The 26,545-nt window shown below is 40.9% G+C and overlaps 1 protein-coding gene across 1 annotated transcript in view; it reads left to right on the forward strand.

Annotated features, from left to right (window-relative positions):
• Nucleotides 1-26,545, forward strand: part of Cntnap5 (contactin associated protein family member 5) — a 976,150-nt gene that overhangs the window by 216,585 nt on the left and 733,020 nt on the right. The window contains exon 3 of the mRNA XM_057769582.1: nt 9,800-9,993. Coding sequence (XP_057625565.1) covers nt 9,800-9,993 — 194 coding nt within the window. The remainder of the gene's footprint in view (nt 1-9,799; nt 9,994-26,545) is intronic.

Genomic DNA, 26,545 nt, shown 5'->3' on the forward strand with positions numbered 1-26,545 from the left:
TTCACATCTCCTCTTTCCTCCCAAATGTATTAGAGGACGAATCACTTTTCTTATACCTGCACCAAACCAGGAATGCTGTCTTACTGTGTTGTTAAATCTACAGGGTTTTACTTATGAATGGAACTCAATAATTATAAATAAATAAAATAAGTTATAAATAATTCACTAAAATCCACCAAAAGTTCTTTAGGGCTGAGAAGGGGATACTAGTTAGTACAGTGAATTACCAAATTAAAATGGAGCTAAGTACTCATTAAATGAGAAAAATTCTAGAGCAACTGTGTTTGATAGAAACTTCTGCAAATTCAGAAATGGCAGATTGTGTCATACAGTACAGTAGTCAGTCACTATATAAAGCAACCGTGTATTGTGGCTGGGAGACAGATTATTTGATAAAGTGTTTGCTTTTCAAGCTTGAGACCATATTTTGTTCCCAGAGCACAACTAAAGGCTGAGTATGTTAGAACAGAAAGGTAATCCTAGAACTGAGGAATTGGGGACAGAAGAAACCCTTGAATTTTCAGACTCCCCAGCCTAAACAAACCAATGAGAGACCCTGTTCCCAAAGCAAGGTGGACAGTTCCTGAGAAATGATGGACAAGGTTGACAACTGATCTCCATACAGGTGTGTGTATTTGTGCCTGTAAACACACACACACAGCAGGGGGTAGCACAGAGAGAGGGGGAGGAGGCAGAGAGAACGAGAGAGAAACAGAGAGAGAGATTGAGCATTGAGATATAACTGGTTTCATCAAGGAAGTCTAGACAGTTTTATTTCATTTAAATTTAGGTGTCCAGTATCATACTGAGCTGTTAATCAGTCTTCACACTTTTGTATGCATGAGCACCCCCCACATTTCTATCCATGATTGGCTTTTTATGTGCGTATGAAGCAATTCTGGGTCAAAGTGGGCAAATATGAGACTTTCTTACTTAGAACTAAACTTGGAAACTTTTGAGCCTCCGTGAATTCCTAACGGCTTCATCGTGTCACATGTAACTTCTGACCTGTGAATTAGACAGGCAGACATTCCCTGTCCACCACGGCCTTAATGGCTTCATTCTTCCAAAGATGAAAAGCCTTGGTTTGGGGTGGGGGGCACTGAGGCAGGCTGCCCTTTGGGGTAATACATTTCCTGGGAGAGGCATTAATACTGTAGATAGACAGCAGCATGGTGGAGCTCTGAGAGACTTCAGGCTCACATAGCAAACTAGGGGTCCCTTCTTCCAGGTTTCAGAGGAAGGGGTGTGTGTCCTACTATGAGGTTGATGTGTATTCCACAGCACAACCTGCAGCCAGACTGTCCCTGACTTGGAGGCAGCAAGAAGTGGGGGGTTCTGCATGACAGGGAGAGAACATTCAAGTCTGAGAGTGTGGGAAAGATGAGCACATCCAATAAAGGTGCTCACTACACTCTCCGCCCTCTGATGTCCCCAGGTCCAGCATTTGAATCCTGTAAATGCCCTGACGAAAGGGAGACTTAAATTTGAATGTCTCCTAAGCTCCTGAATCGTGATACCTGGAGAGTCTGCTAAAGACTACAGATTCACAGACAGGCTCTATGTATAGCTCTTGCTCTTTTCTTCCAAGCTTCTGCATGTGGGCATGGCCTGATTAGCGCCTAACTATTCACTGACGGACACTCACTCCAAGCTTTACGGAAACTATTTATTGAAGAATGCCATAGCCACGCTGCCTGAACCACAAGTGCTTCAATATTTCACAAACAGGCGCAGGTGAGCAGTGGCATCCACACAGGCGCACAGAGGCTGATTGTGTCCACATCTCTCACACTTCACCACTTCACTATTTAGTCACAAAGCCAGACTGGTAGAAACCATGACAACATTCCTTCCAAAAAGGAGCTCATGTGAAAGAGATCTGTGAGGGTCCTTCCCGAGAAATGTAGTGGGGTAAGGATGGAGGAGCGAGAAGAGACAAGCGTGGCAGGAGGAAGATCTAGATCACAAAGGGCTCCATAAAATCAGTTATGCAGTGAGACATCCAGGGCTACACTGTGGAGGTTATATTATTCCACAATGGCCTGAGATGTGCAGGAGGCAAGCAGGCTTCTTTTTAGACAGAGCAAGTCTATGAACAGTTGTGCTGGCTATTTTTATGTTAATCTGATACAAGCTAGAGTCTTCAGAGGGGAGCGAGCCTCGAGTGAGAAAATGAGTCCATAGATTGGACTGTAAGCAAGCCTGTAGGACAATTTTCTAATTGGTAACTGATGTGGGCAGTCCAGCTCACTGTGGATGTGTCACCCCTATGCTGATGTTCCTGGGCTCCACAAGAAAGCAAGCTGAGCAAGTCGTGGAGAATGCAGATCTCAAACACGGCCTCTGCTCCTCAGCTCCTGCTCCCAAGTTCCTGCTCTGCTTGAGTCCCAGCCCTCACTGCTTTTGAAGATGGAGAGTTATAAGAAACTGAGTGAAATAAACCCTTTCCCACCCAAGTTGGGTTGGGCCATGGTTTTTGATCACCACCGTAGTAACTCAGGCTAAGACAATATTACATACTTTTGGCAGTCAGTCAGCTCTCACAGCTGAGAGACAACCAACTTGCTAGGGAATCCTCAGAGGCAAAGAATGTCTTACAGGAAAACTTCCCACACTAAGGAGACATCTTTTCCTTTTTGCATGAGGATGCCTTTAACTCTGTCCACCATCATGGCTCCCTTAGTCACTCTCTGTGTCAGCAACTAACCTCTTATCTACTCACAGACACCGGGCTCCACGAGGTACCTACCACGGGCTGCCTTTCCCACCCTTCCTTTACCTTCTCTGCTCTCCTAGTATTATTTACAGACGAATGATGTGCTCTGAAGTCTTTGCCTCGTAGCTGATCTCCAGGACACCTAAATTAACACATCCCAAACCATTCTCCTGTCATTGATCTAGTGGCAAACAGCCCTTGACTACAACTGGATCAGATTCAGACAAAGGTGTCCCTCTTTCCATGAGTCTCCTATGAATAAACCCCTTTGCTTCTCTTTGCAAATTTTGGGACAGGTCTCAAACAGTCCTGTCCCAGGGTTCCTTATACATTTTTTTAAAAAACTTTTAATGGTGAGCTGCCTGACGGACGTGTTAGGAACCCACCTTGAGTCCTCCAAAAGAACACTAAGTGGATCATCTTTCCAACCCAATCCTACAGAATTTGTGTCTTTTAAGACAACACATTGGGTATTTGGTGAAGCTTCTCCTTGGCTTACCTCTGGAGCTTTGTTATCCCATAAACCAGAAGTATTGCATATGGGTGATTGTCAGCTGCAACATCCCGTCACTCTCCACCTGTCCGGTACCACAAGAAGTGCGCGTATGTTTCATCCAAAGTTATCACAGCCTTAAGGGTCTTTGCTCTCTCCAAAGCCTCTTTTCATGTGGATGAGACTAATCTAAAGAGAAGAGTGGATACATTTCTGAATGTGAGGTATAATTTTATTACTTAGACACATGTGGGCATAATTTTATTACTTGTAGACATATGGCTGAGTATTAAATATTCAGAAAAGAAAGTCTCGTGTGTAATGTACACACTTTGATGTGTATGTCAAAGGACAACTTCAGGTATTATTCTTCAGACTCCACCTGCTTGTTTTTTTGTTTGTTTGTTTTTGTTTGTTTTCTGGAGACAGGCTTTCTCGATGACTTGAAGCTTACCAAGCTGGCCTGCAAGTGAGCCTTGGTGATATACCTGTCTCCTCCTCCTCGTCTGTGACTGCAGCTGTGCACCACTTTCTCTGTATTTTAAAATGGGTGCAGGGGTTGGAACACAGGTGTCTATGTTTGCAAGGCAAGTGTTTTACTGAGTGAGCCATCTTACCAACTCAAGGCTTCTGTTTATACTTATTACTGTGCTTGACTCATTAAGTGTTTTGTCCATGAAACAGTTTTGAATCTTGGCTTACAGGGCTAACACGTGTGTCATAACTGAGGCTGCAACTCATCCCCTTTGCTAGCTCCTGGTGCATTCAAGAGAAAACATTTGTTGTTTACAGGGATTTGTGTGATGTGTGGGAAGACACAGGTCTGGGAAACATGTCCCTTGTGAAATTTGTTGTAGGGATTAAACGATGGTCAAGACCTGGTGGGGTAGCTCAGTTGGTAGAGTGCTTATTGTGGAAGCACAAAGCCTTGGGTTAGGATTCTTAGCACCTTGTAAGAGCCAGGCATGGATGTACATGTCTGCAATCCCAGTAATGGCAAGGAGGAGAAAAGCTATACTTGGTTTTCACTTGGCTAGTGTAGTTGAATTGGTGAGCTCCAGTCTTTGAGATTGCTTTCTGTTGCTATGGTAAAAAACACTCTGATCAAAGTTACTCTGTTGAGGTTTCGTTTGGCTTACACTTCCAAATCACTTCTATCTTTGAGGAAAGTCAGGGCAGGCACTCAACTAGGAAACTGAAGACAAAAATCATAGCCCATGCTGGTTTAATTACAAGCCTCAACTTTGTGGTTTCTTATCAAATCCAGGATCACCTGTCCAGGTAAGAGTATTGCCCACAGTGGACCTGGCCTTTCAACTCAATTAATAATCAAGATAACTCCATATGGGCTTTTCTGAGCAATCTCTCAATTGATTGAGAGCCTCGACGATTCTAGGCTATGACAAATTTAAGCTAACTAGGAATCCAGGTACAGGGAGAGAGTCTGTCTCAAAAATAATATAAAGATCAATACGGGAAGATATTCAACACTGGCTTCTGACTTTCACACATGTACACAAGCGTCCAAATACATACAGGCACATACGTGAACATATAAATGCACCATACACACACAAAATGAAGCAAAATAAGCCAAACTGTGTGCTTAAAACATGTTAGGTGTAAAAGTATTGTATGTCCTAACTGATTATTGCAGCTGATCTTGTACAGATGGAGTCTATTTTGGAATATGTGCTATTCACCATCTCTGAAAAGAATCCATGCTGTGCCGTTTCAAAGGTGTGGCGTCCATCAATTCTTATTTCCATTTCTGAGGTGGAAACGGAAATAGGGAGTCATTGTTCTGCATCCCACCCAGTCTCTCTCGCAGGCTGCATCCTGCATTCAAGGTGGCAATCAGCGCTGTGACACGGGAAGCTGAAGAAAAGACTTACAAGGGTGCAGAGACACAACTTCTTTGTCTTATTTAGTGTTTGATTATAATTCTATAGGTGAGTCTTTTATACTTGCTTCTGATTTTAGTCACTGTTAAAACCATGAGGCATAAACCTGAAGACAGAAGAACTGAATTAAAGTCTCTAGTTATATCCTCTAGACCAGCTCTAAGGAAGGTTAATATTCCCCGACAGACAGAAATTAAAATAGCATTTCTAGGAGCTTGGAGATATGCCTTGGTTAGGGTTTCTTTTGCCATGAAGAGACATCCTGACCACATGAACTCTTTTATAAAGAAAAACAATTAATTGGAGCTGGCTTACAGTTTTAGAGGTTTAGTCCATTATCATGGCAGAACATGTCAGTGGGCAGATAGACATGGGTGCTGGAGACAGAACTGTGAGTTCTACATCTTGATCCACAGGCAACAGAAATGAACTGTGTCTCACTGAGCATATCTCGAACAATGAAGACCTCAAAGCCCACCCCGACAGTGGCATACTTCTTCTAACGAGGCCACACCTCCACCAACAGGGCTGCACTGCCTATTAGTGCAACTTCCTATGAAGGCCATTTTCTTTCAAGTCACCATGGGATAGTATAGCAGCTAATAATACCTGCTGCCAAGCCTCGGGGCCTGAGTTCAATCTCTGTGCTCTACATGATGGAAGGATAGATAGACTCAGCTCCCACAAGCTGTCCTCTGACCCACAAATGGGCACCATGGGATACACCCACCTACCACACACACATACATGCACACTCTAATATAGCAAATTATGTTTCAATTGAAATACGGCTGCTGATTTCCATGGAAACCCAGAGGGACACTGGGGAGAGGGTGAAGTGTGATTAACGGCTCAGGTGGAATCAGGCTGACGAGCGAGAGAAAAGTGACTGCTGGTGCTTGGAAGTAAAGAACTCTGGGGCTGCACACTGGATGTCAGCGCTGGAGTCCCTGCTTAGTCAGTTATAGGCTGTACGAGGTTGGATAAGCTGCCCCAGCCCCCTGGAGCTGCGACTGAGTGCAGTGGGGAGAAGGTCCTCTACCCTAGCCTTGGAGCAGATCAGGGTACTGAACTCGGCCTCTACTTTATGCACTAACATCTAGTTGCACCACATTTTCTGAAAAACAAAACAACAAAAACACAAGCAAAAGCTGAAGTTAGCAGTGTTGGGGAGGGACTCAGATATTGCTGAATTGGTAATTAGCTAATATGCTCTAAGCCCTGGTTAGATTCCCAACATTACACCTGCGATCCTGTGTGTGTGTGTATGCATGTGTGCATGCATGTATGTGTATATATACATATGTATATACACACACATATATCACATATAAGATGTCAACAGTCTAGTATGCTGCGAGTGAGGCTTATAGGTTGTTAGAAATGAAATCAGAGATAATCTTAAGATCATCCCTGGTTTTATGCTTGGGAAAGTATGGCTGAATTATGAATATTGTACATATTTATGGTGAGACAATTTTTTCATTTCCAAGTTAAAAGATGGATCATCAGCTAAAGGTAGTTACTTTTAAGGCTAACACTCTGAGGTAAGCTCTTGGAGAACTACATAATGGGAGAAGAAAACGAAATCCCAAAAATTGTCCTCAGACATTCACATGCATACCTTAGCACACATGTATTCAAAGATGGACAAATACACAAACACACACACCAAATAAACAAACAAACAAAAAATAGATTAAATAAAGGTTTGAAAACTTGCTTGAAATTGAAATTTCTTTTAAGTGCTTCTATGTGTAGACTACAGGACTGACGACAGCCCTCATATTCAGAAATCAGAGAGTCACCAGCTGTGCTAAGGACAGCGCTGCCGCAGTTGGCATCTGACTTCATGCTCACTCAATTTTGATGTTATTCAGAACCGGGAATTGGTGAGCACATAGTTTACCTTAGAAAACCTATCCACTTTTTCAGGTCACCCTCTTCATTCCAAAACACATTTACCATTTGGCTAACAAAGAAAACATTTGCTGGGACAACCACAGAAGCTCCGAGGGTCTGCCTATTAGCTGTAATGTGTGTGGAGGGGCATCTTCAATACTGGAGAAAGGACTGGGTAATTATCAGTCAGGGAGTGTTCCTTCCTGCTAAGTGCTCAAGCTACGACTAGAAGGTTAAGAACATGCCTAACTTTATCTGTATGAATGCCACGGTTAACTGCTCCATGCTGGTTCATTTTCAGGAGGGTTAAGAAACTGAAGTGGGGTTTTCTTCCCATTCCTACTCCAAATGAAAAGAAAATGTGATTTTCTTCAGAGATGTTTGAAAAAGTCATCTTAAGCCAAACACCCTGTACTTTCAGTTTTGACTTTGATTTATTTAATTGATTGATTTTTACAAAGGTACATACTTATTGCTACATTTTCTTTTTCATTTGTATGCGTGGTATGCTTGAATGTGTGTATGTGTGTCTGCGTGTGTGTGGGAAGATACATGTTTGTCTATGCAGGTGTGAAAGTTGAAGACCAAGGCTCTGTTGCTTGGGTATCTTGTTTAGTTACTCTCTCTACCTTTTATATGAATGCAGTATCTTTCACCTAAACCAAGTGCTCATGGACCCTGCTAGTCTAGCTTGCCTGTTTGCTTGCCAAACCTTTTGTCTCTATTTCCTGTGCACTGAGATTGCAATTAAACCAGCACACCTGCCTAGGATTTACCTGTGTACTAGGATCAAACCTCAGGTCTTGCACTGCAAGCCCTTTACTTGTTGAGCCATGGCCTGCTTTCTTAATGTAACTTTATCTTAGACGTAAATATTTACATAAATGAAAAGGTCTAAAGTGTAATCAAGAAGTTAAGTCGGGGATTGTCAGCAATGAAAAGCAAATTATGAAGACTTGAGGATTTTCATTCCAAACTAGCAAGCATCGCTCAAAAGGGTCAAAGTCCCACATTATTCTTCCCACTCACTAATTTTTGTGTGTATAGTTTTACACATTTATATTTCCCCGTATATCATTAATAATAAGTTTATTCAACAGATATACCTAAAGGAAATACTATATGAAAAACCACAAACATACAAATCAACCTTTATTTAACTAGTCAGAAACTATGGTTCCAGCAATACCTAAACCGTGTTCACTGTGTCTGTCATGGGAAGGTGAGAACAAGAAGCAGAGGGAAGTTGGAAATTCACTTACAGCTTTCAATTTGAGAACTAGGTCTTGTGGCTACCATAGTGACAATATGGAAAGTTAAAGAATGCAGTTACTCCACATTACTCCCTCCCACACACACATGCAGCCCTCTTGCTACAGAAAGGGGGAGTATCAGTGTACCTCAGGACCTAGTTTGTTGGTGTCATACCCAATGCTCAGAACAATTTCAGAGCAGATAACAATCACAAGCCTTTCTTCTTCCCTGCTTTGAATTTTATTATTATTAATATTAAGAAGAAATAAAATTTTGATAATAATAAATAGAATAAATAAATTTAATAATAAAAATAAAATTGTTATTAATAATAATAAATAAAAAGAAGCTTATCAAACAAGACTATTAGAGACTATGTGATGCTGAATACAGTCCTCACAGCCTACATATGTCTGAAGATCAGGAGGGGCTCTGTCATACTTCCCCAGCTCCAGTATCTACAGATTTTGTCACACACAGTCCTGTACAGTGAGCATTAGGATACAGAACGTCCCCTGAGCTGCCAACCACAGTGTGAGTGAATGCTTTTTCACGAAGTGGAAGAGAAGCTAGAGCATCATGGGACGAGCATGTAAGTTGAAGGAAAAGTTGAATCTGTTGCTCATTCCTTTAAGTTTAGTAGGCTTCTCACCTCATGCTGTGAGCAAAACTGTTGACTTTCACCACATCTCGCGAGACTCTGTGATGCCCCTAACCCCAGTTTCCAGAGAACTTGAGAATTCAGCATTCAGTAAAAGTTTATATTGATTTATTTTTCCTACTTGAGATGGAAGCAAAAACTTAAGCCGAATCTTCCAGTTTCATGAGAATGAGTATTTGTCATCTACAAAGTCCAAATGTCAGGAATAGTCTGGGAGCCACACAGCTCTTGAAAAGTCCCTTGGTGCCAGGGGCCACATGTGAAATGCGCCATGCTTCCTCATGTACTGGGATTGTGTTTGTACCGTTTCATCCTCTGTTCCCTATGCACTAGTGACTGTCTGTCTGCTTCCCAGCCTTTCCAGGCATGGTATCGGGGCATGAGTATTCAGCTTCACTGTCTCCATCTTTTAAAGACCTTCCTGAACACCTCCTAAGAAAGCCTGTCCCCTGTGCCTCTGATGCAGCTTCTTCCTCGCTAGCTTTCACCGAACTCTTCTTTCCCTTTCACCCAGCATTCTCTTTGTGAAAAATAAAGGTTGAGTAAATGTTGTCATGTAAGGGCCAACCAAAGCCTACTGAGACCTGAAGCACGGGTCCCCTGATAGGTTCCTAGGAAAAATTCAGAGGAAAGAAAGACTTGAGAGAGGAACGGAAGAAGGGACGAGACACTGAAAACACTGTATCTGCAGTGAACCTGGAGCCCTGAGCTGCAGGAGAGGAATTGGGGTCTGAAAGAACTAGGAGTTTAAGTTCAGAGGCAGGAAACAGTGGGGCTTTAGTTGAACATGCTTTCATTGATCTTTAACATACGAAATGGAGGCTTTCTAAGGCATCATTACCAGTCTCTCTTTTATGCTATTCCAGGAACTGGTGGTTGGTCCCCAGCAGATTCCAATGCCCAACAGTGGCTCCAGATGGACCTGGGCAACAGAGTGGAGATTACGGCAGTGGCCACGCAGGGAAGATACGGGAGCTCTGACTGGGTGACAAGCTATCGCCTGATGTTCAGCGACACAGGGCACAACTGGCGACAGTACAAGCAAGAAGACAACATATGGGTAGGAAATACTTTCGTCTTCTAGTGCATAAAGATGAGATGTGCTAATGCTAACCAGTGTTTCTGGCAGCTTGCTGTATCCAGACTGTGGAGGCTTGATCACTGTCCTGTACCCATTCAGAAATAATGAAATCACGTCTAGCCCTGGTTCCAGGGTAACTCTCTCCCAAGGGAAATCAGAGTGTCAGCTGGAGAGAGTTCAGTGTGCTCCTCCCGTTCTTGTGATTTTGAGAGCTTTTTGACAGAATCTGTTGTCATCTATAAGACTAGGGAAACACGCTGACAAAATCTGAGTGTCAGTCAGACTGCGTCATTGGCTGTCTTCTTTTCTTTGCCTCATGGTGCTGTGGGAAAAACTCACCAATGACAGCAATGAAACTGAGAAAGGGCTTATTTTGACTTAAGGTTCAAATTTGCTATCCGTCGTGGCAGGGATGTAAGTCATGGTACCAGGAGCTTGAGGGGCCTGGTCATGTGGCAGCCATAACCAGAAGGAGAAACAAAGACTTTGCTGGTGCTCGACTCACTTTCTCCACTACAGTACACTTCAGGCTCCTAGCCAGGGAATGCTGTCACCCAACAATGGGAAGACATTTCCATGAAAATCCACACCATCAAGATAGTTCCCTACAGATGTGCTCAGAGGCTCATCTCTCAGCTGGCTCTAGATTCTGTTAAATTGACAATTAACACTCACCATCATATCGGTTTAAGGGTTATATCCACTTGTTTGTTTAAATGTATCAGACACTTTATATAACTGGCCAAAATAACTTAACTGTCACTTGTTCAAGGTTGCTAAGTGTGGAATTTGTCTGAGGAATCTGTACTTTTGTCTCACTATGTTGAACAGTCACCATTCAAGGTTCTAAAAAAAATTAAATATAAGAAAAAATGGAAAAGTTTAGATTTATCCTGGCACTGTAATTATCAGTTTGGGAGTAACACATCTGCTCTAAGTTACAAAACAGAGCTTTCTTTCCTGATGCAGCCCACACTGTGTGACCTTCATGTCAACAAAAGCTTGTCTGAAAATCATTAGGAAAAGAAAGCAGGGAAAGAGGCACAGGGTTATGCTACCTGGATAGGTTATGTTACCTGTCTCTAGAGGTTGGAGTTTGAGGCTTAGGATGATGGTTTGGTAGGCACGGTGCTTACCATCAAATGGTGGAGTTAAGATCCCCAGAACCCACAAAAAAAGCCAGTTAGATGTGATGGCATCCTTAGAGTTCCCCAAACCATGCTGGCTAGTCAGACTTGCCTTAAAGACAATATCCACTGCCTAAATAGATAAAGAATGACCGAGAAATATACTGAAAGTCAGCCTCAGGCCTCAGCACATACAGGCACACATGCATGAACATGCATGCATACATAAACATATATGTACATATCAAAAAAGACATGCTTTGTATAAAATAGCATGTAAACAAATGTTTCTTTTACTTTAGAAGAAAATCATCACCATTTTTTCTAAAGGACCATTAAATGTGAAGACATAGTAATAGCTAATGTGTTCTTGCCCTCACAGAACCTCCTTGTCTGCAGCCCTGACTTCAGTTACTCCATCCTCTAGTGTTAGCCCAACCTTGTTGAAAAGAATGTGTTTTGCCTGCATTAGTGTTTGTTGCCTGTCCTACTATATGGGTCTCTAACTGAGACTTGGGATAAAGTAAGCATTCTGATTAGTTACTAAACTGAGTATTGAACATCAGTGTGTCTCTTATGATATCAGTTGCAATATTCTCACAGGGAAAGACTTTTCGTTTTCAAAATTCTCTTCAGAAGCTCTTCTATTTTGTTTCCCAATATTGAAGTTCACATCAATTTTTGCAGATTTATGCTTGGTTTGCTGTTGGGTTTGGAGTGAGAAATAAGCAGTCCTTCTACCCGGGGAACTATTTCAAATTTTTATGTTGACTTTCAAGGGGAAGATAGATGTGGGATTATTTATTTTCTTTGGGTTTTCAATCAAAACAGGTTGTTTTCAGACGAAGTTGCAGTTTTGAGTCATTTTGTTTCCATCTTTAAAAAAGATCCAAGTTCCATTTTCTTCAGATCGTAAGTGGCCTTCTCTCAGCCTCCCTGGGCGTCAGGATGCTTTCAAGGCTGGCATCTCTCTGTGTCTGGGAACAACTTGTGTAGGGCTCTTAGCCTTGCTTCAGGTGTTGGCTCACTTGAGTTTCAAGTGCTTCTAATTTCTTTCAAGGCAAGCATCTTCTGCCTTCATGGAGAACTAAGCCTTGACACACTGGGCTAATTTGGGGTGTTTAGTAAAAGATATATGGAATCACCCTGGCTCTTAGAGCTGCAGTGTGGAGAGGCAAGATTGTTGCCACCATATCCCATCATCCTCAACAGCCCAACTCTGTCCAGGTACCATTAGCGTCATTACTCATAATTAAGTTTTACTTCTAAATATTCTTGGTTGTAAAATTATGGTCTGTTTCTCCTTTCTTGCTTTTTTTTTATTTTCACAGGGTTTTTTTCTTTTTCTTTCTCACTTGAAACGTGAACCTTGTCAGACTTACTCTGGAAGAATAATATTAAACCCCACTGTGTAATTCACACAACGCTAAATATAAAAGTAAGAAATCATCAACTATACCTAACTGTACCTGTGTGAGGCAAATAGTGTCTAAACTCTAAAATGGTCTAGAAAAGTCTGTCTAACTGGTGTTTTACAAACATTTCACAAAATATGCACAGTCTCCTTTTCAGCTAATATGAGGACTTGCATCAAAACATGCTGTGGTTAGCTTGACCACCTTGGGCAGGAGAAATGGCGTAGCAAGTGGAATGTTTGCCACACAGCTGTGAGAGTTTGAGTTCCATTCTCCAGTGTGTATTTAAAAAAAAAAAAAAGAAAGAAAAAAGAAAGAAAGAAAAAGCGTGCATCGTGACACATACTTCTAACCCTGTGAAGTGAGAGATGAGTGATCTCTCGGGCTTGCTGGCCAGATAGTCTAGCCAAATTGGTGAGTTTCAGGTTTAGTTAGAAAATCTGACTCAAAATAAAAAAAAAGGCTTAGAGAGACTAAGGAAGATATGCAGTTTTGAGTTCTCAACACACAAGCATAAATATGCATACAGTCACACACATATATACATACAATTGATGCCTTAGTTTTTTCTCCTCAGTTTTTATATTTAATTTCATTTTAGGATTATAGCTTCAGAGAATGAAATGAACAAAACAAGAGAATTTTTTAATACAACTGTCTGAATAGCTCATTTAACTTTCCACATTACTTCAATATGTAAACCCATCAATAATAAATACCAACTTCAAGGATGCTGACTGAGAGCCTCTATTAAGGATTTCTTTCTTTTTGTATGTGTATGTCATGTATGACTATGTGTACATGCCTACTCACATGAATGTTGACTCACATGTGTGTTGAAATTTTGTTAATATTCCCATGTCTATACATGTGTACTATTATGTATACAATCCCATGGATGGTACAGAGGACAACTTCATTGATCATCCTCCCTCATACATTAAGGCAGGATCTCTCACTGAACTCAGAGCTCATCTTTAAATTCTGACTAGCTAGCCAGTACCTCTTGAGCACTGGGGTTACACACAGAATGCCACACCCACTGAGCTTTTGCAGTAAATTCCTGGGATTCAAACTCTGGTTCTCATGCTTGTAGAGCAACCATGGTCCATGCTGAGTCATCTCTTCAACACTCTGGGTTTTTTTTGTGTGCCTGTGTGTGCTGGGGATGGAACTCATGTCCTGAGACATGCCAGGCAAGTTCCTTCCTAACAGCTAAATCCTCAGCCTCATGTGGCTATATGCAGAGTCTTGAAGTTGGATATGCTTCAGTTCATAATGGTTTTTAAAAAATGTATTCCGAACAATACTGATGGGAAAACTTCGTTAGCCAATTATCTTTAAGAGGTGGATCCAAGTTAAGGCGTGACTTTCTGGGACCAGGAGTAAAATGGGTGCATGGCCCAGGTGCACCCTCTCTGTGATTCCCACAGGGCACAGATGAGTTTGGACTTCCTGTTCCTGTTTGTGAGTTTTCCCCTTATAATAAGTAAACATATAATTGTTTTATCCTTTGGGCTAGCCTGATTGTTTCCTGAATTGAGCTAATTCCTACAGTTGGTACCCAACATGGGGCTAGAGTCTCTGGTGGCTCTGGCCAGCAACAGTCAGACTCTATGCCACCATTCATTATGAGAATAGGATTCCTGTGCAGCAGTGGCCCTGAGTAGCCACTAACTGAGGGCCTTCATAAAATCAGAACTTGGGTAGGCAGAGTGAACTTTGGGTAACTGTATAGGCTGCAAGATGTCTCTGTCATTTCTAGAGTTTTGGAAGTTGCTTACTTCTCATTTACTTAGTTAATATAATATCCTCTGGAGTCTGATGGAGTTGAAGAATATATAGATAGTTAAAGTTATAGTTTTCCTCTGTTATGATAAAAGATAAAATAGATATAAAATTGTAACTGTAATTTTTGCTTGATAACTGTTTTGTTATATGTAATTTTACTATGTTAAAGTAAAGCCTCCCTTTTTATTTAAACAAAAAAGGGGAGGATATGTGGAAGTCCGCTCTGTATGTTGTGATTGCCAATAATGAATAAAAACAACTGATTTGGACCTATAGCAAGGCAGAACTTAGATAGGCATGGAAAGCTAGGCTGAATGCTGGGAGAAAGAAGGGCAGAGTCAGAGAGAGGCCATGGGGCTGCTGCCAGAGTCAAACATACTGAATCTTTGCTGGTAAGTCACTGTCTTGTGATGATACACTGATTAATGGAGATGGATTAAATTAATATGTAAGAGTTAGCAAATAAGAAACTAGGAATAGTGGAAGGAGTTCCTTCTGTTTGTATGCTTTTTTCACTGGATAATGAAGAAAGAAATTGCCTTGGCCTAGTTAGGTAGGCAGAGTAGACAGAACTGAATGCTGGAAAGAAGGACAGAGTGGCAGATGCTATGGATCTCCTGCCTGAGATGGATGCTGGTTAGAATCTTGCCAGTAAGCCACAGTCACATGATGATACACAGATTAATAGAAATTGAATAAATTAAGATGTAAGAATTAGCCAAAAAGAAATTAGAGCTAATGGGCCAGTGTTTAAATGAAAAAAAAAAAAAAATCAGATTCAAACCATCCAGGTGGCTCTAAGTGCTCCACAGCACCTAATGGCAGATAATGGTTATTGCACCTATTCAGCTCAAATTCAACCATAGGTAAGATTTATAATTTGAAATATAAATTTATAATTTATAGGGAAAATTATGGACAATTTAACCATCCAGGAATTCAATAGCCATTTTACTTATATCATGTACTATGTTATGCAAGGTTTATATCATTTTCCTCCTACACCCCTCTATTTGATTCTAGGAATTAGCTTTGTCCTTCTTATTTTATCCCTAAAAACATGGTTTGATAATAGGGCCAAGAATGAGGCACTTTTACAAATGATACAGTCTTTACAGACTGACAATGATCAATTTATAAGAAAATTCAGTGCTCTGGAGAAAGTTACAATCAATTTGACAAACAAAACACAGTCAAATGAGATACTTTTAGAAAGGATACAGTCTTTACAGACTGACAATGTCAATTAAGAGAAAAATCCAGCATTCTGGGAAAGATACAGCCAATTTGACAAACAAAACCCAGTCAGGGAGAGAGGGTACTAAGACATTGTCTGAGATAATTCATACTGTTAAATGTATTAATCGGACTCTGTTGAAGGGTTGTGATAGATTGACTGGTAGAATGTCTCTCCAGGAAGGTAATATACATGCTATAGAAATAATGTCCAAGGATAAGACATTATCCCTACTGGACAGACTTCATACCTTGAAATCTTTAATGAGGGCATTTAAAACAGAACACTGGACAGGAGACCCAGACTTTACAAAAGGCAATGATAAAAAGATTTAAAAATATTGAGAAATTTATCAGATTTGTTGATCAGGAACAAAAGGTACAAGGACAAACATCAGTACATACCAAACTCAGGGATAGCTTACCCAGAGTTTTACCTGATTTTCCAGTGATATCATTAGAAAGAGATCTGACACCAAATTCCCTAAGGTAGTCAAAGAATGTGCATGGGACTCATACATATGACTGATCTAAAGGAAATTAAACAAGCAATTGTAGCTTATGGAATACATTTGTCCTTCATTAGGGAAATGGTCAAAATGTGGGCTTCAAGCAACAAACAATGCTGCAAGACTGGATTTAGTTCATTTCAGAAGTCCTATAAAATGGACTGCAGTTGCTTTGGAATTGTTATTGGAGAGAAGTGAAAATTTTAGAGCAACAGGGAAAAAAAAGGATTTGAGATTTCCCAAATCAAATTATGGGTGAGGAACTTTAATCTGATCCTCAGAATGAGGTTCTTTATAATGAACACACCTTGTCCCTATGTAGCACAGCAGCTTTAAATACTTGGGACAGGATTCAAAAACCAGGAAAGAGAGTTAAATCATATATTAGGGTTAAACAGGGTCAGAGAAAACCTTCTAGTGACTTTTTACAAAGATTAACTAAGGCTGTAAAATAGGGGTAACAGACCCAGAAGTTAGATGAGTACTAATTCAATCTTTGGCTTTTGAAAATGCCAGCTTAGAATACAAAAAGGTCCTTGAGCCTTTAAAAGTCAGATCAGCACCAATAGATGAATGGATTTTTGCATACAATAAATGTTGAGATCCTTGATTATAATACTAAAGCTTGGGTAGGAGAAGCAATTTCCTATGGTATGAGGAGACATCAAAATGCCAAATGTTTTAATTGTGGTGAAGTAGGACATCTAAAAAGAAATTGTCGACATAAAATTCCTAGGAATAATGTCTCCTCTAAAAATGGCAAAAATAGGAGGACTTAGCCTTCAGTATATGTAGGAGGTGTGGCAAAGGCCGACATTAGACCAACAAAAACCAAACAAGGCAATCCAATACCACCAAAAAACTCTTTGGGTGGCCTCTCGTAGGCCCCCATGACAAACGTGGTCCAATCATTCCCAGTTACTGTGGAGAATGTGTTGCACCAAAAAAATTTAAAAATCCAGAGCATTCTATAAAAGACCATACTGTTCTGGATGATTAAATCAATGTGGAGGACAAATCAAACACTCCAGTAGGACATAGGAAACTTATATGTTGGCAGACTTCTATAAATGTTAAAGACCAAAGCTAAGAATGTATATAAATGACATTTTTATTAAAGGCTTACTAGACATGGGTACAGATGTACGTATCATTACTCCAGAATCTTGGCACCCAAATTGGCCTCATCAAGATGTAGATGTTTGAAGAAATAAAATAAGTTTTGCCTAAGTGGGGATTACAAATTGCTCCTAAAAAATTCAAAGAGAAGATTCTGTTAATTACATAGGTTACAAAATAGGTTTATAAAAAATAAAAAAAAAACACACAAAATGCACAAATTAGGAGAGACCATTTGCAGATTCTTAATGACTTTCAAAGATTATTAGGAGACATTTCTAGTCTATGATCGACTGTTGGGATAACATTTGATCTAATAATTCATTTAAATAAAACCTTAGAGGGTCATAAAAACTTAGATAGTCCCAAAAAATTAACAGCTAAAGCATGAAAAAAAATTTTTAAAATCTCCTGCCTGTAAAAATGGTCTGTCAGTTACGGTAGGCCTTAGCCAAAGTTGGTTGCGTCAGTGTTGCAAATGAGACTTTGGGTGATTGCTCAGGTAGCCAGTTGTCTCTGTCATATACTGCTCGCTTTGGAAACTGCTTGATTGTACTTCCTGTCTACTCAAGCAATATTATCTCCCTTCTCAGATCTTCAATGGGGTTGAAGATTAGATAGTCGTAGTTACCTTCCTCTCATGATTTAGCCAAGCTTATTTCCGATGTAAGATTTAGACTCTTTGAAATAGAATGTTTATTAAAACATTTATTATGTGTTTCTTGCTTAATATTACTTATGTTCTTTGTAATTTTATACTTAATATCTGTTCCTATTGTACATAGCTTTGTATTGGGTTTGGATCACTCTTGTTTAGAGAAAAGGGGGAGGTGATGGGGGAAACCTTGTTAGCCAATTCTATTTAAGAGGTGGACCCAAGTTAAAGAGTAGCTTTCTGGAGTAAAAGGGGTGCTCGGCAAAGGTACTCACTCTCTGTGATTCCCAAGGGGTACAGCTGAGTTTGGACTTCTCATTCTTGTTCCATGAGTTTTTCCCTTATAATAAATAAAAATATAATTGTTTTATTCTTTAGCTAGCCTGGTATTTCCCAAATTGGGTTAATTTCTACACAATACAAGCAACACACTCAGTGCAGGACATTAATTTACCCAAGAGAATTCTGTTATTTCAAGTTCACTTCAGGATAAAATCCTTTAAAAGACACCTTTGCAATAGACAGGAGAAAATCCCCGTGCACTAAAAATCCAATTTGTAGAGTTTCTGCTCTGGCACTGAGTGGAACATTCATGAATGAGGGCACTGAGCAGCCACTTAGCAATGCCTAGCAATTTATTAACAAACTGAGCTCCTTGCCACTAAATGATCAGGCGTGAAGGTGTCTCAGGGACAGACTTGCAACAATTTTCAGAATCCTAGTGCATCTGAAGTCTCCCTAGTTTGAATTTGTAGACATTTTAGAGGAATGTAAAGATTCAAATTCTAACTCTAACAGCAGCCTGAGCCAATGTGATTTCCTTTGTGTGTGTTGGTCGGGTGTGTGGAAAAGTTGATGACAAGCTGTAGAAGTCTTCTCTTTTGTGCTGTGTGTTGCAGGGATAGACCCCAGGTTATTAGACTAGAGGAAAGAACCTTTAACTGCTGAGCCATCTCCCCAGCTCCGCATTTAGGTCTTTACTGAGGCATGATAAGACTTTGCAGCCTGCTTTCACACACACATCAAAAACTTACAAAACCTGTCTCTGAGAACCAACCCATGTACTTCCTACTTGGAAATGTTCTAGCTACCTAAAGTCTTTGATGACACCATGTGTTCACTAAGAAAGCACAAAACAAGAAACTGGTCAACTGCTGTGAGTTCTGGTGTTTACATCTTCTCTTCCTCCTAAGCACTTGCTTTCACTTTCAAATGCACTTCTCACATTGCCAATGCCTGTGCCTCTTTGTGATAATTTGTTCCATTGCTCTTTTGGAAATAACACTTCAAGAAGCAACTTTCAGGTGCAAATTTCAGGCAAGCATTTGCTGCTGGCAGCTTCTTCTTTTGGGATCCAGCAGACTACAGCTCATCCTATTTGACCGACCTGTCTATGCACGTCTTCCTGAACTCCATTCAGTCTGTCCTCTATGAAGGGACACCCTTCATTTGATGCAGGTAAGTTTTTCTAAGAGGATAGAGCTCTCACCATCCTTTATGTGATAACATAAAGACTTTTGAGAGATGCGAAGGTCATGGACAAGGTTCCTGAGAAAAGAGAGAAACTTGAAGAGTCATGTCTGTGAGAAAACAAGGAATTTTGCAAGGTTGCAAGGCCGTCCGTACCTATGCAACTGATAATCTAAACTCAGATGACAGCCTCCGAGAGTTCAAAGTGGCTTCCTATGGGTATCTTACCCCAGAACAACACACGCTTGTGTGGCAGATATTCTTCAGCTAGAACTCCATGTAACTGGGAACTCTGCTAACAGTAGGAGCATGTCATTTCACCTTTATTAAAGCCTATTTTGTTGCTTCAATATATAGAAGAAATTGAAATTTCCAAAGGTCAAGGGAGCTGGGCTGTATCACATGTGATAAGGAGATGGAAGCAGTTTACATACTCAACTCTACCTCTCAATGATGTCAAAACTCATAAGGCCCTAGGTAATACAGTAGCCTAAGCATTGGCAGTTAGGACCCGAGGATGAAGGAGATGAAACAGCTTCCACCAAGATTTCAGAACAAAATACTGAGCTAAATCACAATGGAATCTCCATCCTCCTTGAAGTAACCCACTATGGAGTATTTCAGTGTTTTGTGGGAAGACGTATAATGAACACAGAAATGCTTAATTGCTTCCCACTCTGCTTCATGACAGCAGCTACAAAGTGAAGAACAGGCTGTTGTTTCTGCATCCATGTACCTGTGAGGAATTATATTCCCTCAAACTATAAACCAGAGTAAATTATTCTTCCTTAAGTTGCTTCCTGTCAGCTATCTTGTAACAACAACCAGAAAATTAATGGATCCACTAGCCTTTTACTTCCCTCCAACTATCTTGCAGTTTCTCCAGGTTCATTTTGCATTTCACTTTTCCTAAGACCATGGAGCTTTTTTATAAAACACATGAGCTATGAAGTACTTGACAGTGGGATCCCTCTGCCTGTGTGGTGTATTGCTCTACGGTTTCTGTAGCATTCTGGAGTCTGTTTGCTCATAAAAGATTTGCACTGGTTACCCAGCACTCTCCTTACTCTGAGGTCAATTGAAACAACGGATTGCACATTTCAGTCATCAGTTCCCCAATTTCATCCTTGAGCAGCTCCCAAATTTTCTGGGAGATGCTCTCCTATCTTCTTGATTTACACACATTTATTCTGCCAATTTTGCCTAGCATGTCCTGAGTATTGATCACTGTTTGATATACTATTTTAAGCCTACCAATTTCAGAAAACAATTTGAGATAAAGAAGCTCATTACTATCAACATATATCTTTTAAGCTCTCATTATATGCCTAGCACAAGGCTAGATACATGAATAGAGATTTAAAGATGTAGTCTCTTCCTCTCCTGGATGTCCACAACCATTAAGAGACTAAAACATGGCTCCTCTGTAACATGGCCCAGGCCCTTATTTAAGTGGATGTATGTGTGTATTCGAGACAAGAATATGACTCCTCTGTAACATGGCCCATGCTCTTATTTGAGTGTGTGCATGTGCTACACACATCTGTGCATTTAGGAAATAAGGCAGATGTTGTGTACTCTGCTCTGCCACTTTCTTACTTAGTCCCCTGGAACAGGTCCTCTCAGTGAAACTGTACCTAGGCTGCCAGCCAGCAAACTTCAGTGATCCTTCTGCCTGATCACTGATTCTGAGAGTCCGGGGGCTACAGGTGGACACACTGTCAACCCCAGGTGTTTATTTTAATTAGAGTTCAAGGGGTTCATTCTTAGAGCATCACTCTTGTCCAGCAAGCTCTCTTACTTGCATCATTGCCACACTCTTTCTTTAACGCCTTTAAAATAAAGTAAAGGATTAGACAAAATAGCATACCATCAAAGACATTTGCTGGGCATTTTGTGGTCTGGAACTCATGGTGTAGGTCTGGCTGACAGTGAGCTCACTGTGATTGGCTGCCTCAGACTCCAGAGTGCTAGGATTAAAGGAATGAGCTACTATGCTTGGCAACTGCCAAGATTTTAAAGCTATTTTTTTGTAATTTGTTTTCTCACACATGTATACATAGAAGTGCAAACTATGGGTATTAATTTTTGAATTGAACTTTATTTAAAAGTCAAAGAGGCTGAGGAATAAATAACACTATAAGTGTTTGAAAAGACCCTAAGGAATTATATTATTTTATGTTTATTTAAAATTACATATAGTATATGTTTGTGTGTATTAATTGAAGTTATGCTACTTGGAAAGACAGTGCAACCCCCCCCCCCCACACACACACAAAATCCATTATCTACTTAACAAAAGTCTCAGTGCAATCAGACATGGGGAAACTTTTGAGTTGTTGGTCAGGGGAGTCTAAGAGACCTCCAAACAATATAGGCTATTACTCTTGTCCTTGGTACTAGAAAAACAAAGTCCAGCCCTCTTATTGATGATACCACACACTATGGACCCAGGACTTGAAGGAATCGGTCTGGATCTTAGCTGGAAGCATCCTTCCTGAGGATTAACTCTAACAGTGTTGAAAGGAACCATGAAGGCTGGCATGGAAGAGAAATGACCAGTATCCCTCCGCAGTTCTAATGCCTGCATCTGCAAAAATGATGGAGCTTTTCCTAAAGGTGTGAGAGTGTATTCATATCCTGGGACTAATCAACAGCTACCTGCACTTCTACTTAAGACCTGCTCAATAGGAAGGGATTCATGTCTGCTACTGACAAGCTAGCCAACTACTCAAGGCTGGAGAGACAATGGAGCCAATAGGAAAACAGCCTACAGTCACTTTCCTAAACCAGTACAATCTCTGACTGCATTCTGAATACCCACAGATAAGTGCAGCGCTCTCATCAAAGAAACAACTTCTTTTTCTTCTTTTTAAACCAGTGACTGGTCAAAATGCAGATCACCTTACCACAGTATGCCTGCCCCAATTGATACATTTGTAATACAACCCAGTAATGCCTAAGGTTCAAGGAACATTGCAGATGAGTTAGTAAAAATGTTGTTAAGAGCCAAAGAACCAGGACACCTGCTCTGAGGTGGTCTCCTCTAAAAAGAACAATAAAAATAAAAAAGTGTGTGTGGTGAGGTTAGTGGTAAGGAATGGATCTGGGAGGAGTTAGGGCAATGATGAAGGTAAATATAATCAAGACACATTCTATGAAATTCTCAATTAGTACACAATGAATATATAAATACATATGCATGAATATTTGTTTCAGTAAAATTCCCAAAGAACTAATACAGGCTGTGCTTTTCATTCTTGTTTTTATTTTTTTAAGAAGTCAGTGAAGAACTGTGTACACTCAGACTGTCAATTTAACAGGGACCACGAATGCACAAATCAGTCACCACCATGCAGCAGGCTGGGTCCCAGCTGTGCCACCGGACAGAAATGTAATTTGATCTCCCTGAGCACATCCTTGCCAGCTGCTTTGCAGATATAGATGTACCTGCTTCCTGACCCCTAGGATCCATTCCTCCACACTTCCTGCTCAGACACATTGTCTTACAGCTTGCCTTGCTTGTGAGAAGGCAGTACATGGGAATGAAGTCCTATCTTCATGTGGATCTAGCTTTGCCAAGGATAGACTTCTGAAGCTCTGTTTGCTCTCCTTGAGATGCCCTAGTGGCTGTGGATGGCTTTTGCTTACCTGAGATGCTCCTAAAGCTGAAGGAACACTGCTGAAAAGGGAAGAGGGCACAAGTGGCCAAACCAACAGCTGGTGCTTGCTCCAGCTTCGGCAGGCTTCTCTCTAGTCCTCTGCTTCATACTCAGTCTTAAAACTTCCTAGCGGATACCCATCTGTTTCCTTATTTAATGTGAGAAATTACTGTGATGTTTTAGGGCTCTTCCCTGTGAGGGGTCTAGCCTCTTCAGGCAGCTAATGCTTTCCCACATTTACACAGGTGGCATTTAAACACATTCCACAGACAGGGAGTCGACATGCAGTCTTCAGGATTAATATTCACATGGACACTTCCGATGAAGGAGCAGATAACTGAGTCTCCACTCTTGTCTCATCTGTAGTAGGACAGGCCCCAGCAGTTCATATACGTGGACTGGGTTGATCTGTTTAAAATTAATTCTTCTAAATCTACTGCTATGAAATTAATCTTCTTGTCGAAGTACTCCATGTTTCTCAGGATGTTCCGCTCATAATTGTATTTTCAATATATATAAACCAATTAAGTTCTGAAAACTTTCTCCTTAGAATAGATCAGAATTAATATTTCAATTTATCAGAGTTTTTGCTTCTTTAAATTTATTGAGTTGTATTAAGTACAGTGTCTGAAAGAGGGAGTTATTTTCAATTGCCTTCTTGTTACTGAGTTTTTCTTTCTTCCTTCCTTTTTTTCTTTCTTTCTTTCTTTCTTTCTTTCTTTTTTGTTTACGTGTGTCTGTGTGTGTGCTGGTATGGTATGCACTTATGTGTGCATGCATATAGTGGGCAGACCTCAAATTTAGATGTCCTTCCTCTAGATATTTTTAGAGACCTGTTATCTTAGAAATCTGGATCTCTTGAATCTGGCTCTGCTGGCCCACAAGCAGACCTCAGGAATTCACTGTCTCTACCTACCCCGTGCACACACCCACACCCTACTTCTCACTGGGCTCATTTTGCATACCAAGCACTTTACCATCTGAGCCCCAGGACTGAGCTTTTGACTACTACATGTGCAATTAGTGTTTTATCTTTAAGATGTTGTTTCCTTCCATATTTTGCCTCTGCTTTGAAGTTTAAAATAATCTGTGGCTCTGATAGATAACTAAATCCCTAGGAGGTTTAGCTTCCTCCCTTGAAAAGCGAGTGTAATGGGGATGCTGACCTCATACGACCTGTAAAAGGGAGTTTCAAAAAATGAGCATGCCTAAAATGTCCCACAGGGCTTGTTAAGGCACAGTGTGCTGAGCTCTGCTTGTAGAACATCTGACCCAATAGGTCAGAGTTGGGGTAAGAATTTACATTTCTAAAACAATATCAAGCGATTGTGGGCAGCTGGTTGCGACCTCCCTTTGTGAAGCCCGGAGTAAACTGTAAGTGGATCCTTGCACTTGATGAGCTTTGGTCAGAGCTAAGAGTGAAAACCACGACTGTTATTAAGGCAGGTAAAGGGCATCCTCTTGGTAGAGGAGCCCAGCGGACACCAGCTCTCAGTTTCTTTAATTTCCGTTTTGTACACAAAAGAAAGAAGAAGCCTAAGATATCAGCACTTTTCGAGTAAACTGAAAGCTCAATGGGAAAGGTAAGCTCTCCTTGGGTTATGGGCAGAGTTGCCCAGCAAGCTCATTAAAGACAATTAGCTCAGAGGCCTTGCAGCAGACAGAGGAGCTGTAGGAAGAGCCTGGGGGAGTTGCTGACGCCTAAAGAAAAAGACTCCGAGGCCAAAGTCTGAAGCCCCAGGTGTCTACTTGGCTTGTACTCAAATGGAAAGCTTCCAGGCCCGAAAAGGGCTCCTGGAAACAAAGACTCTGTCCAACTTTTAAAAAAGAAAAGGAGTTCAAAGGAAATTCATCTTCAATGAGATTACTAAGCTCATTATCACAATAGCAGTCAGTATTAAGGAGAGAAATGCGATGTAAAAACCACAAGACACTATTGCTGTTAAGGAGGGCTTTGCTGTGATAGCCTCAGTGTGGGCTGCAAGCGAAGGACCATAATGCAAAGGTGATGATTGATGCAGGGCGATAATAAAAGCGGACCAACCGAACCAGCCAAATAGGGGGGTGTGCAGAGCTGATGTGTTTCATGTCTATGACCAGTTACAAAGCTGCGCATGGAGAAAATCCTTCCCTGGTCTGAGAATCTGCAGATGTGTTCAGTGCCCTTCTGAACCACACAGGGAAATTCCAAATGGGGCTTCAACATGTGTTGGGCATCTCCAACTTGCCTTGAAAATCATTATTTCACTATATAACCGGAGATTGTTTCAGAAACTGAGCTACAGCCTAGAGACGAAGGTAGCAGTGATTTTTTCCCTACAAAGGTATTACATAGAAGTTCCCAGGGATGAAGAGATTGCTCAGATAAGAGCATGTACTCCTGCCTTCCAGAGATCTGAATTTAGTTCAGCCCCCAGCATGCATGTGTGGTGGACCACAAACACCTGTATCTCCAGCTCCAGCAGATCTAATACCTATGGCCTCTGAAGGCATCACACTCATTTACACGCACACAAAGCAAACAAGCACACACTAAAAAATAAAATTAAATTTTTAAAAAGGCCCTTAGAATTTTGCTGGAGTTAAAGAATCTTGGGTTCCTCGTTTCTTGTCTTATTTGATTATAATTTAGGATATAAGCATATGTAAGACAATAAAGTTGTTTAAAAGTAGGATGTGGCCATCCTCCGTGAGACAGAAGACAAATTCATGGAAAGGGGTACCATGAGGAGCTGTATGAAGATGGAAGATATGTATTTCAGGCTTGTCAACAGATCAAGTGATATGGTAAGTTTTCCCTGGAAGCAATTTTGCCTTTGTAAGGATTTGGCTACAATTTTGTGTCATCTTTCTTCCTTTGTGACAAGTTACAATGACAGAGGGCCAGACTTCTATTAATGAACTGAAAAACTGAGTATGTGGAAGGAACAAGGTCCAAGAAGGCTAGGTTACACACATCAGTGTGATGTTCTAGCATCTATGCTGGCTGTGGGTCTACCTCAGGTAGGTATGGAGACAGTGAGTACATATTCTCCAGTGCATGGACCTTCCGCAGGCTTCCCCTAATGTAGCTGCTTCTGGGACGTGCTGTTATTTCAGACATTGCATGTGAGTCCTGTATGTTTGTGAGGACTAAAGAAGGAAAACATACAGGGCTACGCGAGTTAAGATGAGCAAGAACATATCCTGTATCAGCACTAATATCTGAGTTCAAATACAAGCATGCAAGCAAACTGCCAGATGTGGCCACACACATTTATAACCCCTAGCTGGCAAGGCAGAGATAGGAGGATGGCTGAACTTGCTGGCTACCAGCTTAGCTCCAGGTTCAATTAGAAACCCCCTGTCAAAGGAATAAGGTGGAGAATGACAGAGCAGAATATCTGATATCCTTCTCTGGACTCTGCACACATGCAAAGAGAAACATGTACCTGCACATGTTCTGGGTTTGCACATGTGCAGAAGACTAACTGCGCATAGCATAAGAAAGGTAGCCCAAGTCTCCTTAGCGAAGAGAAAATGGTGAATTCATGTTTAACTGTAGTAT

This window comes from Chionomys nivalis, chromosome 5 (assembly GCF_950005125.1).
Source record: "Chionomys nivalis chromosome 5, mChiNiv1.1, whole genome shotgun sequence".
Classification (NCBI taxonomy): Eukaryota; Metazoa; Chordata; class Mammalia; order Rodentia; family Cricetidae; genus Chionomys; species Chionomys nivalis.